Source organism: Pleurodeles waltl, chromosome 4_1 (assembly GCF_031143425.1).
Source record: "Pleurodeles waltl isolate 20211129_DDA chromosome 4_1, aPleWal1.hap1.20221129, whole genome shotgun sequence".
NCBI classification, from domain to species: domain Eukaryota; kingdom Metazoa; phylum Chordata; class Amphibia; order Caudata; family Salamandridae; genus Pleurodeles; species Pleurodeles waltl.
This window is the reverse complement of record NC_090442.1, coordinates 1,008,096,532-1,008,114,576: the sequence shown is the minus strand read 5'-3', so window position 1 is coordinate 1,008,114,576 and position 18,045 is coordinate 1,008,096,532. Positions and strand designations below refer to the sequence as shown.

The following is an 18,045-nucleotide window of genomic DNA, read 5'->3' as shown; positions in this document are numbered from 1 at the left end:
AAAGAAAGAAAAGTCCCTACTATTCCCCGCCCTTTGCCTCCAAATATCGCACAAACCAAATTCCTTCATCATCCTCCTTAAATACTGTTGCGACTTAGGTGTACTTCGTGATTTACAATTATGCCTATCTAACTCGTTGTCCAGTACTACATTGAAATCACCCATCAAAATAACCGGGTCCGAAAATTCCAGAAGCTGAGAGAAAAGCTGCTTTAAGGGTTCTATATCGTCGTGGTTGGGCCCATAGTATCCTGCTAATACCAGATTCCGACCTCTAAATTGTGTTTTTACTATTACCCATTGCCCTGCTAAGTCTGATCTAGACTCCAGGATTGCTACACCCCCCTGCTGTACATGTTTAACTAAAATTAACACTCCTTTATTATGATAGTTGTGTTCTGTGCATGCAAATGTTCGCACCCATCTTAATTTTTGTATTATATTAGTACACTCTACCTTTGTAAGATGTGTTTCCGGCAAAACTAAAATTTGTGCCATGGAATCCTTCAAATACTGTAATATTCGTTCCCTTCTTCCTCGCACCCTTAAGCCATTAACATTCCATGAAAGAATTTGTAGTGGCATATTCAGCACCCTCTGGCCTCCCCCCCTACTAGCCATCTATCAATCTTAAATAACAAATAGTTGGGCTGAACAAGGCACTACTTTTTACTTTCTTCCAACCTCCCCACCCCAACCCTACAGCTCCCCCCCCTCCCTACCCCTTTCCCCCCCACCCGTGGAGAACCCCCCCCAACTAAGGACCATACTGATCCAAATTTTAGAGCGCCCCCAGGTTCCTAGGAGAGTTTCGCCATTGCACATTACACGCAGCCTTATTCAGTAGCCTGCTCATTTTTGACCACAGCCAATAATTCATCCGCTTCACTAATGTCTCTGATGTTGTACATTTTGTTGTTATACATAACTCTAAGGAAAGCTGGGAATTTCAGCTGAACCGAGACCCCCAAAGATCTGAAAATCTCCAAACGTTTCCCCAGCTCCCACTGCCTATCCATAGTCGCCCTGGATAGGTCAGATCTAATCTCGAACACAATATCCTTCACTCTTAAAGACTTCAATTTCAATGCTCTAGATAAAATCTTTTCTTTCCTCTGGTATGACAGAAAGTTTATCAAAATTTTCCGAGGTCTACTGCTATTTGTTCGTAGCTTAAAGGGGTCACGGTGGACTCTCTGAATATCCTTCCCAATTTCATCCTCGGTTTCCTCTAGGTCCACCGCTGATTTGATTAATGACACTACAAAAGCTTTAAGATCGCTCCCTTCCGTACCTTCCGGCACTTTCAACAGTTTTAGATTATTCCTTCTTGAATAGTTTTCCATCTGCTCCACCCTGTTTTTTAGAGCCAGTTCGCTCCTCTTCAAAGTCTCGATCACGCCCTTATGCTGTACCAGCTCCTCCTTCATACCCCCCATCGCTTCTTCCAGTGCCTGCGTTCTTACCATTACGCCATCAATTTTTTCTTCCAAATTAGCACACACCTCTCTTATCTCCCCTTGATTTACTTCCGAGTTCGCAAAGCCCTTTTTAACATCCTCAGAATTAGACAAAATTAAAGCCTCCAACGAAGCACTCAATAAAGGGGGGGTCCCCGAGGCAGCCTGAGAGGGCTCCGGCACTACTGTCTTAGATGCGAAGTCTTGAACTTCTGCAAGGCTATCATTTGGAGTCTGGACTAACACCGGGGCCGTCTGTTCTTCTCCTAGCCCTGGCGGGGGGGACCTCGTCCCCTCCCTGCCCTCCCCCATAATATTTTCCACCTGCCTAGTGGTAACTTCCATTGCAACTCTAACCTGCCCGGGGATAAGTGTAACTACCTCCGGTCTCACTTTGAAGAAGGACCTTAGAGAGGGCGTCAGCTTATCTCTACCTTTAAGTTTACTCTCTCCCGCTTTCCTCCCCACACTCCTGCCTCCTTCCCCAGATTTAAATCTCAAGGTTTTTTTTTTTACCGATCCTCCCTTCTCCTCTGTAATCGGAACCAAATTGTCCTGGGCAACTGAACCGTCCCCTCCACTCTTGTTAAGGAGAGCGGGGAAGCAGGAAAAACGCCCCCCTCCCCACTCTGCCTCACCGTCTTCTTCCTGGCGTCTTTCTCCGGATTCTCCTTGGGCTGCTCACCCAACCGCCGCTTCTCAAATGCGGCTCCAGACGCTCTGGTATTGCAGCTACCGCTATTCCCCCGAAGGGGAATTCGCGCTACGTTTTTACGGGTCCGGCGCAGCTCCAGCGCGGCCCGATACCACCAGACAGCCCCCGCTGTCCTCCAAGTTTCCTCCGATGTTGTTAATTGAGGCACGCACATTTGTGTGCTTTTGCAACCGCCACTCGCTCCGCCGCTCGGCTGCCGCGACCTGCCACGCCCCCGGGAACCGGAACGGGAAGCGCTCTAGCGCGCTACACGACCTGCGTAGCCCGCCATGTTCTCCCCCCCGGAATTATTCTTTGGAAAAATTCTGATTCCTTCAGTAGCTATCTCCAAAGAAACAGGTGAGTAGCTCACCCTCTAGTGCATTTGCAGCTAAGATACAACATTCTAACAGTACATTTTGGCTACATAGTCAATATACAAACACCCTTTGGAGCTGCTATGGTTTCAGTGGCACCTGCTGACTTTGAGCACTCATCAGCTTCAGTCCAGACCCTGACAACTACCATTACCAAACTATTGGTGACTCCAGGCGAAAGCAAACTGTCTGTTTCTATTTCAGCTCCATCACTGTTGAAGATGGTGCCTTAATCTGCATTATCTGCACCGATATTGGAGCCATCAATCTTGGCAGAAATTGCAGTGTAGAATTTCATATTGAATATTGCAAAGAACTCCTCAAAGGAATATATCAACAACCAAAAGAAGTTGGATATCAAAAAGATAACTGAATTAGAACCTTTTGGAGGCTCCAAGGTGTATATCAGTCAGATTTCGGCACTGCGGAATTTCCAGAGTGTGAGGCTGAAAAAAAAAAACTCTCTCTCCCTACCCCCCTCTCCCTTTCTCCCCCCTTGTGGGAGTAGGCATTGGCTACTCCTTGTGACCATTACTTAATTTGACAAGACTTAAGCTATTAGGTTTGTGAGAAATTGAGTAGTTGGGTGACTAGGGTGTGAACCCTGGTTAAGCAACAGCCACAATCCCTTTCAGGGTGAACCACAAAAAGTCAATAAATTAACCTGTGATTAACCTTGGGTAGCTAGGCACAAAAAGCATTCAGGCTAAACATAGAGGCAATTTGTTAAGTATTTATGCAGTACACAAACCGCAACAGAGTGAAAATACAATAAAAATCCCAAACCAATTTAGTAAAATAGAGAATATTTTAAGAAATTATTGGACACCAAAACCATGAAAATCCAATTAGTAGAACCAGAGTTCTGAATTTTTAAAAGTTGAAAATAGCAAGTCCTCAGTTTTAGAAAATGGGCACATTTAGCACTACAACTAAGGGTTCAGGAGTTGGAGGGACCTCTTGGGGGTGCAAGACTCAGTCAGGCTGGGTCCAAGTGCAGGTTTTGGAGCCTGTTATGTCCCTGTGGCTCAAAACAGGAGACCAGCGTAACTAGCCCCTGGAGTCCCTTCTGGAGTCCTGGTTGTAGGTGGTGATGCAGGGCCCTGCAGCAGGCAGTTGCAGCTCGTGCCATGCGGCGCAGTGGGGGTGGTGGAAGGGGGGGTCTAGTGAGAATAAAAATGATATTTAAAAAATAAATAAACACTTAACTCCTCAGCCGCGCCTCTCCACAGTCGCTGCAGACAGGCACTGGCTCCCAGCCTGCCCTGCTGCCAATCCTGATGCTGGTCAACAGTGTTGCTGGGCTGGAGAGACCCTACTGTGCATGTGTGTTTGGCCGACCCCAGACGGTCGGCCAAACACACATGCGCTCTGAGGGGGGAGCACTCCCCCTCACTCCTTGTCACCCGTGGCCCCGCCCCTTTATAAGGAAATGATAACTAAAGCTGTTTATTATCGTTTCCTTGTAATGGTTTGCTGCTGGCAGGGGGACAACGCTACTCCACCCTAATGGAGGAGCCACCCCTGGCAGCAGGACTGGTGTCTGAAGGTCCCAAGCAGCAAAGCAGTCCTTCCAGGTACAACAGCACTCTGGCAGAGTGTACAGCAAGTCACAGAAGCAGGCAGTCCTCTGAGAGACCTTCCAGAGGTCCAGTAGTGAACTGAGGAGCAGGTCTAAGCGCGCTCTTTTTATACCCTTGTGCCCTGCTCCTAGAATTTGGGAGAAGGTTCCAGAAGGGTTCTCTGAAGTTATAGGAATTTCCTGCCTCCCCTGCCCTGGCTCCTAGCTGGCTGCAGTGACAATACAGGGTTGTTAAGCCTATTGCTTGGTGGCACAGCCCAGTCTTTTCAGTTGCAAGTGGGGCTGTGCTTAGCTCCACCTCCCCATGAAGTCAGTTAATAGCCCATTCAGGCTCTGCTAATTCCCCTATTGTGTTTCTGTCTGGGGTGAATTCATAAAGTCCCAATTGTAAGTACACCCAGTCATGTGACGTAAGGCAGGTTACAGGCACAGAGGGCTAAGGGCAGGAAAATGCCAACTTTTTAAAAGTGTCATTTTCAAACTTGTGATGATAAATCCAACTTTACCATTAAAGAGGGTTTAGCAATACAAGTTCATAGGTACCAAACATGACATGTTTTAATAAGGAATCCCAAATGTTACCCTATAGGAGGGGTAGGCATCTTAGTAGTAAAAAAACATATTTTAGAGTTTTTCACTACTAGGACATGTAAACCTAAAAAATATGTGCCCTACATTTTAATTACACAGCGCCCTGCCCTCTGAGCTAGTTAGGGCCTACATTAGGGGTGACATATATGTGATAAAAAGGGAGTTTAAGGCTTGGCAAAGGGTTTTAAATGCCAAGGCAACATGGCAGTGGGACACTACCTTCAGGCTGCAATGGCAGGTCTGGGACAAGTTTTAAGGTGCCACATAACTGGGTGGCACAATAAGTTCTGCAGGCTCACTGGCAGCATTTAATTTACAGGCCGTGGGATATCACTCTACAATGGACTTACATGTAACTTAAATATACCAATCAAACTATGTTTAGGGGAGTGAGCACATGCACTTTAACACTGGTTAGCAGTGGTAAAGTGTACAGAGTCCTAGGGCCAGCAGAGCAAAAATCCAGACAAAATGGAGGCAAGCAGGCAAAACATTTGGAGGACGACTGCCCTAAGGCTTACAGGTCTAACAGTGTTAAAGGCTGGGTTTCATGCCACGAAGTCCAAGTCCATTATGCCAGACCAAACGTTGTGAAGAGTTGGTATTAGGGTGGCACGAGTTGTGCAGAGTTGGGAGGTGCACGGCAAACCTAATGTGAAACAAATTTGCTCTACTAATGTAAATTATAAAAATCATTATGTTGGTGTAAGGAAATGCCTTCCTTGGCATGGTTACCCCCTGACATTTTGCCTTTTGTTGATGCCAGTTATGATTGAAGGTGTGCTGGGGCCCTGCTAACCAGGCCCCTGTACCAGTGGTCTTTCCCTAAACTGTACCTTTGTTCCCACAATTGGCACAGCCCTGGCACACAGATAAGTCCCTTATAAATGGTACCCCTGGTACCAAGGGCCCTGTGGCCAGGGTAGGTCTCTAAGTGCTGAAGCATGTCTTATGCCACCCTGGGGACCCCTCACTCGGCACATGCACACTGCCTCACAGCTTGTGTGTGCTGGTGGGGAGAAAATGACTAAGTCGACATCGCACTCCCCTCAGGGTGCCATGCCCACCTCTCACTGCCTGTAGCATAGGTAAGTCATCCCCCTAGCAGGCCTTACAGCCCTAAGGCAGGGTGCACTATACCAAAGGTGAGGGCGTAGTTGCATGAGCACTATGCCCCTACAGTGTCTTAGCAAAACCTTAGACATTGTAAGTGCAGGGTAGCCATAAAGAGTATATGGTCTGGGAGTTTGTCAAATATGAATTCCACAGTTCCATAATGGCTACACTGAATCTGGGAGGTTTGGTTTGAAACTACTCAGCACAATAAATGCACACTGATGCCAGTGTGGGATTTATTGTAAAATACACCCAGAGGGCATCTTAGAGATGCCCCCTGAATATCAGTCCAACTCCTAGTGCTAGGCTGACCAGTTTCTGACAGCCTGGCCACATGGGGTGAGTGCCTTTGTCACTCTGTGGCCAGGAACAAAGCCTGTACTGGGTAGAGATGCTTCTCACCTCCCCCTGCAGGATCTGTGACTCAAGCCTGGTGTTACAGCGCCTCGGGGCACTCCAGCTAGTGGAGATGCCCTCCTCTCCGGCCACAGCCCCCACTTTTGACAGCAAGCCCGGAGGAGATAATGAGAAAAACAAGGAGGAGTCACCCTCCAGTCAGGACAGCCCCTAAGGTGTCCTGAGCTGAGGTGACCCCTGCCTTAGGAAATCCTCCATCTTGTTTTGGAGGATTCCCCCCAATAGGATTAAGGATGTGCCCCCCTCCCCACAGGGAGGAGGCACAAAGAGGGTGTAACCCCCCTCAAGGACAGTAGCCATTGGCTACTGCCTCCCAGACCTAAACACACCCCTAAATTGAGTATTTAGGGGCTACCCTGAACCCAAGAAACCGGATTCCTGCCGACCTACAACAAGGAGGAGGACTGCTGACCTGAAAGCCCCACAGAGACGATGGAGACAACAACTGACTTGGCCCCAGTCCTACCAGCCTGTCTCCAGACTCAAAGAACCTGTACAGCGACGCATCGGAGTGGGACCAGCGACCTCTGAGGACTCAGAGGACTGCCCTGCAACCAAAGGACCAATAAACTCCTGTGGACAGCGGCTCTGTCCAAACAGCAACAAAGAAACCATCTTTAAAGGGACTCCAGCCTCACTCCAGAAGTGTGAGTCCCCAACACTCTGCACCCAATGCCTCCGGCTCTTGTCCAGAAGAACCAACACTGCAGAAAGGACTCCCAGGCCACTCCCACGACATGGACACCTGGAGACTACCTCTCTGCACCCCCAAAGCGACGCCTGCAGAGAGAATCCAGAGGCTCCCCCTGACCGCAACTGCCCGGGTAACAGAGAATCCGACGCCTACTTTGCACACTGCACCCGGCCACCACTGTGCCGCTGAGGGTGTATTTTGTGATTTTGTGTGCCTGTTTGTGCCCCCCCCCCCCCCCCCCCATTATTAAAAAAAAAAAAAAACCCTGGTCTGCTCCCTGAGGACACAGGTACTTACCTGCTAGCAGACTGGAACTGGAGCACCCCTAGTCTCCATAGGTGCCTATACTATTTGGGACCTACTTAGATCTCTGCATCTGACCGGCCCTGTGTTGCTGGTGCTGGGTGTTTGGGGTTGACTTGAACCCCCACTGTGGGCTGCCTATGCCCAGGATACTGAACTTGTAAGTGCTTTACTTACCTGAGAAACTAACCAATACTTACCTCCCCAGGAACTGTTGATTTTTGCAGTGTTCTCTTTTAAAATAGCTTATTGCCAAAACTGTGTACATTACTGTTTTAATTCAAAGGCCCATACTTACCTGTGTGAAGTACCTTACAATTTATGTATTTACCTAAATTCTGAATTTTGTGGTTCTAAAACTAAGTAAGAACATTTTATTTTTCTATATAAAAACCTATTGGCCTGGAGTTAAGTCTTTGAGTGTGTGTTCACATTTATTGCCTGTGTGTGTACAACAAATGCTTAACACTACCCTCTGATAAGCCTACTGCTCGACCACACTACCACAAAATAGAGCATTATTATTATCTAATTTTGCCACTATCAACCTCCAAGGGGAACCCTTGAACTCTGTGCACACTATCTCTCATTTTGAGATAGTATATACAGAGCCAACTTCCTACACTTACCTCCACCAACGTTGGACAGCTTGCAGAGAGGACCAAGAGGAATACTCCGGACCACCATCCGTGATGCAAGATCCACACAGCTCAAGATGAGGGGAGATCCACGCAGCCGGTAGTCGTTGCAGCAGGTGCCTGCGGATGCAGGAGAGTGACTCCTTCACTCCAAGGGTGAATCCTTCTTCTTCTTGTGCAGGCTGAAGAGTTTCTGTCTTCTGAGGATACACAGCCAGGGAAATGTTGCAAGGCTGGCAGGAGCCATGGAAACAAAGTTGCAGAAGAGTCTTCTTTGTTGATTGTAGCGTTGTCAGTTCCTGGAGAGTCCGGTTGTGGTTCCAATAGCCAGAAGTCAAAGTGGAGGTTGCAGAGGAATTCCGCTGGAGTCTTGCAAGCCAAATCTGAGGACTCACCCAAGAGAGAGACCCTAAATAGCCATGAAAGGGGATTGGTCACCTAGCCAGTTAAGCCCCTATCAGGAGGGGGCTCTGACGTCACTTGTCTGGCCTGGCCACTCAGATGCTCCCAGAGTTCCCTGCCAACCTTGGAAACAAGATGGTAGAAGCCAGGGACCCTCTGGAGGAGCTCTGGGCACCACCCCTGGGGTGGTGATGGACAGGGGAGTGATCACTTCCCTTTCCATTGTCCTGTTTTGTGCCAGAGTGTGGACTGGGGGTCCCTGAACCGGTGTGGACTGTTTTATGCACAGAGGGCACCAAATGTGCCCTTCAAAGCATACAAGTGGCTTTGGGGGGGCTACCCCTTCTAAGCCAGTCACATCTATTTCCAAAGGGAGAGTAACACCCTCTCCCAAAGTAAATCATTTGTTCTGCCTTCCTGGGCTTGATCAGATCAAGCAGTAGGAGGGCAAAAACCTGTCTGCGGGGGGTGGCAGCAGCGTGGACTGCCCGGAAAATCCTGTAAGACTGGTGGTAGGAATGCTGGAGGTCCTCTAAGGAGCAGACAGAGTGGTTGGAATCATACTTCTAATACTTTAACAGTATTGGGAATGATTCTGACATGGTTGACACCAGACATGCCCAGGTTCAGAGTTACCATTATGTAGCTGGACATAGGTAGTGACTTACGTCCAGTACATGTGTAAAATGGCGTTCCCGCACGCACAAAGTCCTGGAAAATGGATCTGGAGTTTTTGGGGGCACCTTTGCTAGTGCAGGGGTGCCCTCACACACAGAAACCTGCACCCTGCCCTCTGAGCTGAGAGGGCCTACCATGGGGGTGACTTACAGTGACCTGGTGCAGTGACCTTTAGTGAAAACGGGTGCATGCACCCGTTTCACACAGACTGCAATGGCATGCCTGCAGAACCCTTTGCATGGGCTCCCTATGGGTCGCAGAATAACCGCTGCAACTATAGGGATCCCCTGGAACCCCAATGCCCTGGGTAACTAGTGTAGGAAGTTGGCTCTGTATATGCTATTTCAAAGTAAGAAATAGTGTGCACAGAGTCCAACGGTTCCCCTTAGAGGTAAGATAGTGGCAAAAGTAGATCATTCTAATGCTCTATTTTGTGGTAGTGTGGTTGAGCAGTAGGCTTATCAGGGGGTAGTGTTAAGCATTTGTTGTACACACACAGGCAATAAATGAGGAACACACACTCAGACTTACTCCAGGCCAATAGGTTATTATATTGAAAAATATATTTTCTTAGTTTATTTTAAGAACCACAGGTTCAAGATTTACAAGTAATACTTTAAATGTAAGGTACTTCACTCAGATACTTTAGGAACTTTGAATAAAAGCAATATCACATACAGTCTTTGTAAAAATAAAATGGCAATAAGCTATTTTCAAAGTGAACACTGCAAAAATCAACAGTTCCTGGGGGAGGTAAGTTTTGAAGGTAAGTAAAACACTTACAAGTCTCAAGTTTGGGGCATAGGCAGGCCACCGTTGGGGGTTCAAGGCAACCCCAAAGTTACCACACCAGCAGCTCAGGGCCGGTGCAGAGGTCAAAGAGGTGCCCAAAACAAATAGGCGCCTATGGGGAACAGGGGTGCTCCGGTTCCAGTCTGCCAGCAGGTAAGTACTTGCCTCCTCGGGGGCAGACCAGGGGGGTTTTGTAGAGCACCGGGGGACACACAAGAAGGCACAGAAATTACACCCTCAGCGGCACAGGGGCGGCCGAGTGCAGTGTGCAAATAGGCGTCGGGTTTTAGATTGAAAACAATGGAGAGACCCGGGGGTCACTTCAACGATGCATGCAGGCACGGGGGGGGGCTCCTTGGTGCAGCCACCACCTGGGCTAGGCAGAGGGTCGCCTGGGGGGCGCTCTTGCACTGGAGTTCGGTTCCTTCAGATCCTGGGGGCTGCGGGTGCAGTGTTGGTTCCAGGCATCGGGTCCCTTGTTACAGGCAGTCGCGGTCAGGTGGAGCCTCTGGATTCTCTCTGCAGGCATTGCTGTGGGGGCTCAGGGGGGTCGGCTACTGCTGCCCTCCTTAATAATGTTCCAATCTCTGAAATCTGTAAGGCTGCTACATGGAAGTCTGTACATACATTTACTAGATATTACTGTTTGGACTCAGATGCCAGAGCGGACGCTCAAGTTGGGCAAGCGTCTCTGAGAAATTTGTTTGCATAGTGTATATCTTTTCCTGCACTTCTATTGGACAGTCCGCAGAGATAGTGGATGGGCTTGCTAATCTATTCAATGTTTATGACTATTGATGAGGATCCCCTGGAAGAGAAGGATAAGTTACTTACCTGCAAATCCTAGTTCTCTTCCAGGGGTATCCTCATCAAAGTCATAAACAACCCACCCGCCTCCCCGGACGCAAGTCTCCTAGAAGTGCAGGACAGACTATCTTCAATGTAGTTTTTTCTCTTTTTTCACTGATGTTGCTACTGCTTCTTTCCATGGGCCCAGCTATGGGGCTTAGGAAAGTTTTTCTCTTATTGTAATTTTGAAAGGGACTGTTAAAAAAAAAACTCCATAGAAATAAAGCATTATAGCCTGTTTATGAATATAGTCTGCATTACTGTTGTACACACGTATACATGAGTTTGGTATGAAAATTGTTTACTAAAAATGCTATATATACATTTTTTGTGCATATTTCATACTTTTACATGTGTGTATTTTATGTATGCTCCGGGGTTCCCGCACGGGGGCGGGAGTATTCAATGTTTATGACTTTGATGAGGATACCCCTGGAAGAGAACTAGGATTTACAGGTAAGTAACTTATCCTTACTCACAGGCTCGCAGTCGCCAGGGAGTCCTCCCTGAAGTGTAGGTTTTCCACAGGTCGAGCCGGGGGGCGTCGGGTGCAGAGTGTGAAGTCTCACGCTTCCGGCGGGAAACGTGGGGTCTTTAAAATTGTTGAAAAGTTGCAAGTTTGTTGCAGATTGTCGAGCAGAGCCGCTGCTCACGGGAGTTTCTTGGTCCTGGGGGTCAGGGCAGTCCTCTGAGGCTTCAGAGGTCGCTGGTCCCTGTTGGATGCGTCGCTGGAGCAGGTTTTCGAAGTTGGAGACAGGCCGGTAGGGCTGGGGCCAAATCAGTTGTCGTCTTCCTCCTTCTCTGCAGGCTTGTAGGTCAGCAGTCCTTCTTCTTTCTTCATGTTGCAGGAGTCTAGTTTCCTGGGGTGCCCCTAAATACTGAATTTAGGGGTGTGTTTAGGTCTGGGAGGGCAGTAGCCAATGGCTACTGTCCTTGAGGGTGGCTACACCCTCTTTGTGCCTCCTCCCTGAGGGGAGTGGGACACATCCCTATTCCTATTGGGGGAATCCTCCAAGATCAAGATGGAGGATTTCTAAAGGCAGGGGTCACCTCAGCTCAGGACACCTTAGGGGGCTGTGTCCAGGGGGCGGGCATCTCCACTAGCTGGAGTGCCCTGGGGCATTGTAACACGAAGCCTGAGCCTTTGAGGCTCACTGCTAGGTGTTACAGTTCCTGCAGGGGGGAGGTGTTAAGCACCTCCACCCAGAGCAGGCTTTTGTTTCTGTCCTCGAAGAGCACAAAGGCTCTCACCCCAGGGGGTTAAAAACTCGTCTCTCAGCAGCAGGCTGGCACAGACCAATCAGTCCTGCAGTGAAGGATTGGGTAAAATACAGGGGACATCTCTAAGATGCCTTCTGTGTGCATTTGTTAATAAATCCAACACTGGCATCAGTGTGGGTTTATTATTCTGAGAAGTTTGATACCAAACTCCCCTGTATTCAGTGTAGCCATTGTGGAGCTGTGGAGTTTGTTTTTGACAAACTCCCAGACCATGTACTTAATATGGCCACACTGTACTTACAATGTCTAAGAATGGACTTAGACACTGTAGTGGCATATTGCTCATGCAGCTCTGCCCTCACCTGTGGTATAGAGCACCCTGCCTTAGGGCTGTAAGGCCTGCTAGAGGGGTGACTTACCTATGCCACAGGCAGTATTTTGTGTGCCTGGCACCCTGAGGGGGATATTTTTTTGACTGGGGGTGAGTGTTTGCATTGTTCAGCACTCCGTCCATCATCCTTTTGTTTTGCTAAAGTTGCCCTAAGTGGGAAGGGTATGCCCAGACGGGGGTCCCTTGCTCACTGTGCCACTGGATTCAAGCTAGCCTGGCTGATGAAGGGTAAAACCCTGAAACCGGTCCCAGGATGCTTGTTTCCGGTCCAGGGAGGACCTGGCTTGGCAGTTCGGGCTGGACTGTTCCCATGAGGAAGACTGATTTGCATATGGCTGGGTCCAAACTGGGGTGGCATGGTGAGCAAAAGATCGATGGATTAAACCCAGATCTGTGACTGGAGGTGAGTGTTTGCATTGTTCAGCACTCCGTCCATCATCCTTTTGTTCTGCTAAAGTTACCCTGAGGGGGATGCCATGTCGACTTTGCCTTTTTCTCCTCACCAACACACACAATCTGCAATGGCAGTGTGCATGTGTTAGGTGAGGTGTCCTTAAGGGTGGCACAACACATGCTGCAGCCCTTAGAGACCTTCCCTGGTCACAGGGCCCTTGGTACCACTGGTACCTTTTACAAGGGGCTTATCGGTGTGCCAGTTGTGGAAACAATGGTACATTTTAGGTGAAAGAACACTGGTGCTGGGGCCTGGTTAGCAGGGTCCCAGCACACTTCTCAGTCAAGTCAGCATCAGTATCAGGCAAAAAGTGGGGGATAACTGCAACAGGGAGCCATTTCCTTACACCTAGGTACCATATACTAGGGACTTACATGGGGGAACCAGTATGCCTATCGTGGGAAAAAAGATACAGTTACCAAGTTAGAAGTGAGAGGGCATAACCACTGGGGTCCTGGTTAGAAGGATCCCAGTGGACACAGTCAAACACACCAACAACAGAACAGGCAGAAAATGGGGGTAACCATGCCAAGAAGGAGGGCACTTTCGTACACCATAACATCGACCAAAAGGGTCAGTGAAGTGCATGCACTAGTTGTGCACCCTTCTTATACCACCTTTTACCACGACATTCTGGTTCCGAGGACTCGTGCCTCTTTTCTTCTTAACGTTGTGACACCCTTTCGTGTAGGCCAGGACATAACCTTGCCTACATTCTTTGCTCCGCCTCATCCTTCTATAGAAGAGGAGAGACTCCACTATCTGGACACAAGAAGAGTGTTGTCAAAAGAGTCCTGGATGGACGATCAACTCTTCATAGGCTGTGTTGAAGCTAAAAAAAAGGAAGGTAGTGCAGAAACAAACCATCTCACAGTGGCTTTTACTCTGCATAACGATCTGCTACGCACTGGGTAAAAAGCAACCTCCTGAAGGTTTGCGGGCTTATTCCAACAGAGTCAATGCTGTGACCACTGCATTAGCTCAAGTAGTCCCTGTACTGGATATCTCAGGTGGCTATGTGGTCATCTCTGCACACATTTACTAAACACTCCTGCCTGGGCAGTGAGGTTTGTCATGACAGACTTTTGGCTTCTTCGTTCCTGCAGGTGTTTTTGGTCTGAAATCCGTTTCACAGACCCACCTCCAGGGAGATATTGCTGGGGTATTTGTTCCAAGGTTAGGAGTCTGCAGCTAGAAGTCTGTATCAGAGGAACAGTGGCTCTATCAGATGGCTATACCTAGCTGCAGATTCCTTACTGACCCTTCCATCCCACCACTCTGTGATCAGATCACAATATAAGGGTCATTCTTTTAAGGGCCTTAGACATGCATACCAGTCTGTCAGTGCTCCTCCTGACTCTGCTATTCAGGTGCGGAAAGTCTCAAAAAGATGTTGCTGACACACAGCTGAACAACACCACCTACCAGCACACAGGTGTACTGCTCGGAAATTTCCAGATCCAGTCTGACACCTGAGGATTATTCTAAGGTAAGGAATCTGTGGCTAGATGGAATCTACAAGATAAGGTACTACCAAAGGTAAGTAACTTGTTCTTTTGGGTGCAAGTTATTGGAAGCACATGTAACAGTAAACTTCTGCAGGTCCTACTTTTAAATTCCACACTCAATGCATTGTGGGCCACAGGGCCTACATACAGTTGACTTTTTAATAATTAAAAGGGAGATTCTGACTTGTTCAAAGGGTTTATTTTGATGGGTCGTATTGCAGTGTTTAAAAAGCAAGCAGTAGGCTACAGTAGTAGTCCTGAAGCCATGTTTTACACTGTCACTGTAGTGGATGACACAATAGGTTCTAAACTCGCTATTGACAGTTAACTTACAGGCCTTGGGTATATTTTGTACAACATGGTAAGGACTTATAGATAAATTAAATATAACAGTTAGGAATATGCCAATTCAACTATATTTAAAGGGGGAACACTGACACTTTACTACAGGTCAGTAGGGATAAAGTGCAGAGTTCTAACCCCCCCAAAAAATATAGGGTCCAGCTAAAAGTTGAAAAATCAGGGATGACCACGCAGAAAAGGCAGATTTTCTACACTCAGCGCACCTAACAGTACCAATTCTGTGGGACTATGGAGGGCTGAAAAAACGTCTTTAAACGAGCGTGACACCCTGTAGTTATTTCTTTCCAATTAAACTAGGAAACAAAATCACCCTGCAAAATTTTTGACATCAGTTTGACATCATTGAAAAATATCCGTTAGATCCCATTTTCAGTACAGGTATAATTAGAGCATATTTTCAAATGTGGGAGATCTAGCCTGTTGTCATGATGTAGTTAAACCATGCTGCTTGCTGTGGATTACTTGATGTATTTCTTTAGTGTATTACTGAAGAATTCTCTGGCCCACCATCAGAAGGTGATTTGCTTTGTTTGAGAAAGATGGCTAAGAAAGATGGAGTGAGGGCAGTAGGGTTATCTTCCATATTGGCAACCAAAGCGCAATAGCTTTTCCTCTAAAGTTGAAGTTAGTGTGCTTTTAACTTTTTCTAGTACCTGATCAAGTTTTTTTTAAAGTTTGGTTTGCCGTTCTGATGTAATCGCCAAGAAACAAGGGAATGTTGGGTTCGTAAATTCTACTGTTTCCAATTAAGGTATGTACTTATCAATTTAGGAAACTTTTTGTATTAACAACAAACAGCTGTGGGGTACTGTTTTTTAAAGAGATATTATTTGTAGTATCATTCCGAGGAGCAGAAGTGGACAGTTCTCCAGTAATTCATTAAGAGCTATGTTTTTGGCAATGAGGAATGAATGACAAAAACTGCATTTGCCTATTTGAATCAAGAGATGACTTGTCGGTTAAACTCTAAAATGCGCATGTTTAAACAAAATGTATCATAACAAGAACTCTCACAATTAGACCATCCTGCACATTTTATGTGGTAACATTGTTTCTCCCCATTTACAAAAAGTTCCTGAAACCCTTATTAAATTTTTAAGAAAGAAATATAATAAGTTGTTTGTAATTGGGGCTCACAACATCCCTATCTAATACTCCACTATGAACAAGCTGTATTGGGTATTTTAGGAAAGTGTGCAAAATTATTTTGAAATTAATTTTATTGATGTATTAGTATTTTTGCTTTATAAATACATTTATTACATTTAAAAAAACAAATACATGCATAAAACAGAGCGATCTTAACTACTAGAGTACAATGCTCATTTTGCTGTGAGAGATTGTGATATTCATACGGTAATCATTGTCAATCCTAGATCATCGTAGCTATCTGAGCATGCCCAAATATTGCAGATAATATCACTGTCATCTATTCTGTGGATGGGTGCACGTTTGTCTAGTACAGCCTTCTCTGTATCCTAGTTGGTCACTTGTGCTTATCCCTTATTTTATATTTTAAATATTGTGGCATGTACTGTTCATGAAGAATGCCCATCTACGGAGATTTTCATTTTGCTTAACTAATGCTACACTCCGTTTGATGATGGCACAAATAGGATCATGAGACATAATTACCACAACTGATGAAATCATAGGATCGTAAAAGGAAACTGTTAATTAAAGGCTTTCAGTCCCTACTATTAGTTAGCGTTTTTTTAAGGACTGCTTGAACAAGTCCTTCTATTTACTATAATTTTCTTTTATTTTAACCTAGGCTTGTACTCCAGCACCGGCTTCATCACTTGGAACAACAAAATCAGATGTGGAATCAACAGTTAACAAAGCAGTGCCTGAGTGTGTACACATTGAAACGTCAGAGCAGCAACACAAGCAGCTAACAAACAGTATCCAGGCATCACATAACTCTCAAACACGTTCACAAAAGCTGCCTTGTACAACCTTAAAGTTGCATTGTCCACTTTCGCCTACATTAGAACATTCTCCAAACTCATCTATGTCATTGACACCTGTACAACATGGTTACCATTCACCAAAACCTCACTTGCAACAATTAGGTTCGCCATGCAAGTCTCAGCATCCACAGTCGCCGCAGAGAGAAGCCCATAGGAATTTCCCAACTTCACAGAACCATCATCAAAATAACCAGCAACAGGCTATTGGACCGATAATCCCCCAGGCACCTACGGGGCAATCTGTAACAAGTTACAGTACATTTAACCAACTGAATAATAACAACAGCACACCACCACCACCACCACCACCTCCTCCCCCACCACCACTTTCTACTGTTTCTAACTGTTATCTAAATCAACAAGCCTCTGGAAATGTTCAGTGTTATAGTCCATTAAAAGGTTCCTTAGCCCAGCAGACTGTGTTCACACCTGGACCAAATCAAGCATGCCAGCCAGCAGTTCAAGGACAGTATGGAAATTTGGGGCATTACCTACAATCTCAAAACCCCAGTTCTCAAATCCAAGCTAGTTTATCTGTTGCACCTCCACCCCATGGAGTAAGTTCCAATCAATCACATATTCTAGCACATGCTACAAACCCAGTTAATGCAGTACCAGTGTCCTCTGGATCTCTTGTTCTTGCTCAAAGTCCTGCACACCATTTACCACCGCCACCACCTCCTCCATGTGCTGTACCTCACTTCACTCATCTGCATTCAACAACTGCACATCAAACTCTGCAAGTTCAACACCAGCATGTAACAAATACAAATCCGTTGGCTCCTCCTGCTCAGCATTCAACTGGAGTTGGTTCTGTTCATCATCAGACATCAGGGCAAGCATTACACCTTTCACCATCTCAAGGCCCCTCTCTTTTTCCTTCAGTCACTCTTCAGAGTGCAGCCTTGTACCATCCACAAGCCCCACATCATTCGCCTTTGGGACCTGGGCTTCAGAATCAGCCTGTTGGGACAGGATCACTTCATCAAATTCCAGGTCAAGGATCCCACATCCAACATCAAGGACCAAACAGTATTCCCACAGCTGGAGGATTCTGTTCACATCCTAGCTCTGGAATCCTTCCTCAAGGAGTGCAGGGACCTCATCAGGCTTCAGCAGGGCCTGGCCAAAATTCTGTTCAAAGGCCACAAGTGCCATCAACTTTCCAGAACAATTACCATGGATCAGGCTGGCATTAAATGGTCTGCTAACACCTAAACATTTTTTAAATGTTCTGTAAAATAAAGTGTATATTTTATATGTGCCAGTTTTAGGTACTTTTTAAAGCTTGTACATTAAACTTTGTATAAAATCAAACACCAGTGCCCTGTCATTGTGTTTTTCCTCTTTTGTTTTTATAAAAATCATATGATTATACTGCTGTGAAAACCGGTTTAAGTCATCCTTATTATTTTGTGGGTGAGCATTCCAGGGGCTTTTCTGGCAGTATAATATATACTGCATAGGTCATTTACAGCCTGGTTTCTAGGTTACTTTTATAAATGAAGTTTCAAAAGAAAGTAATGACATCAACAGTTTTTT

The 18,045-nt window shown here is 46.4% G+C and overlaps 1 protein-coding gene across 5 annotated transcripts in view; it reads left to right on the top strand.

The window, feature by feature from the left end:
- KMT2E (lysine methyltransferase 2E (inactive)) overlaps window positions 1-17,825 on the top strand; it is a 1,466,695-nt gene extending 1,448,870 nt beyond the window's left edge. For 4 of the 5 annotated variants that reach the window (XM_069229869.1, XM_069229870.1, XM_069229867.1 and 1 more), the window contains one exon: window positions 16,305-17,825. In XM_069229869.1, coding sequence (XP_069085970.1) covers window positions 16,305-17,702 — 1,398 coding nt within the window. In that variant the 3' untranslated portion in view covers window positions 17,703-17,825. The remainder of the gene's footprint in view (window positions 1-16,304) is intronic. The other variant, XR_011202375.1, reaches the window with a different exon arrangement.
- The last annotated feature ends 220 nt before the right edge of the window (window positions 17,826-18,045 follow it).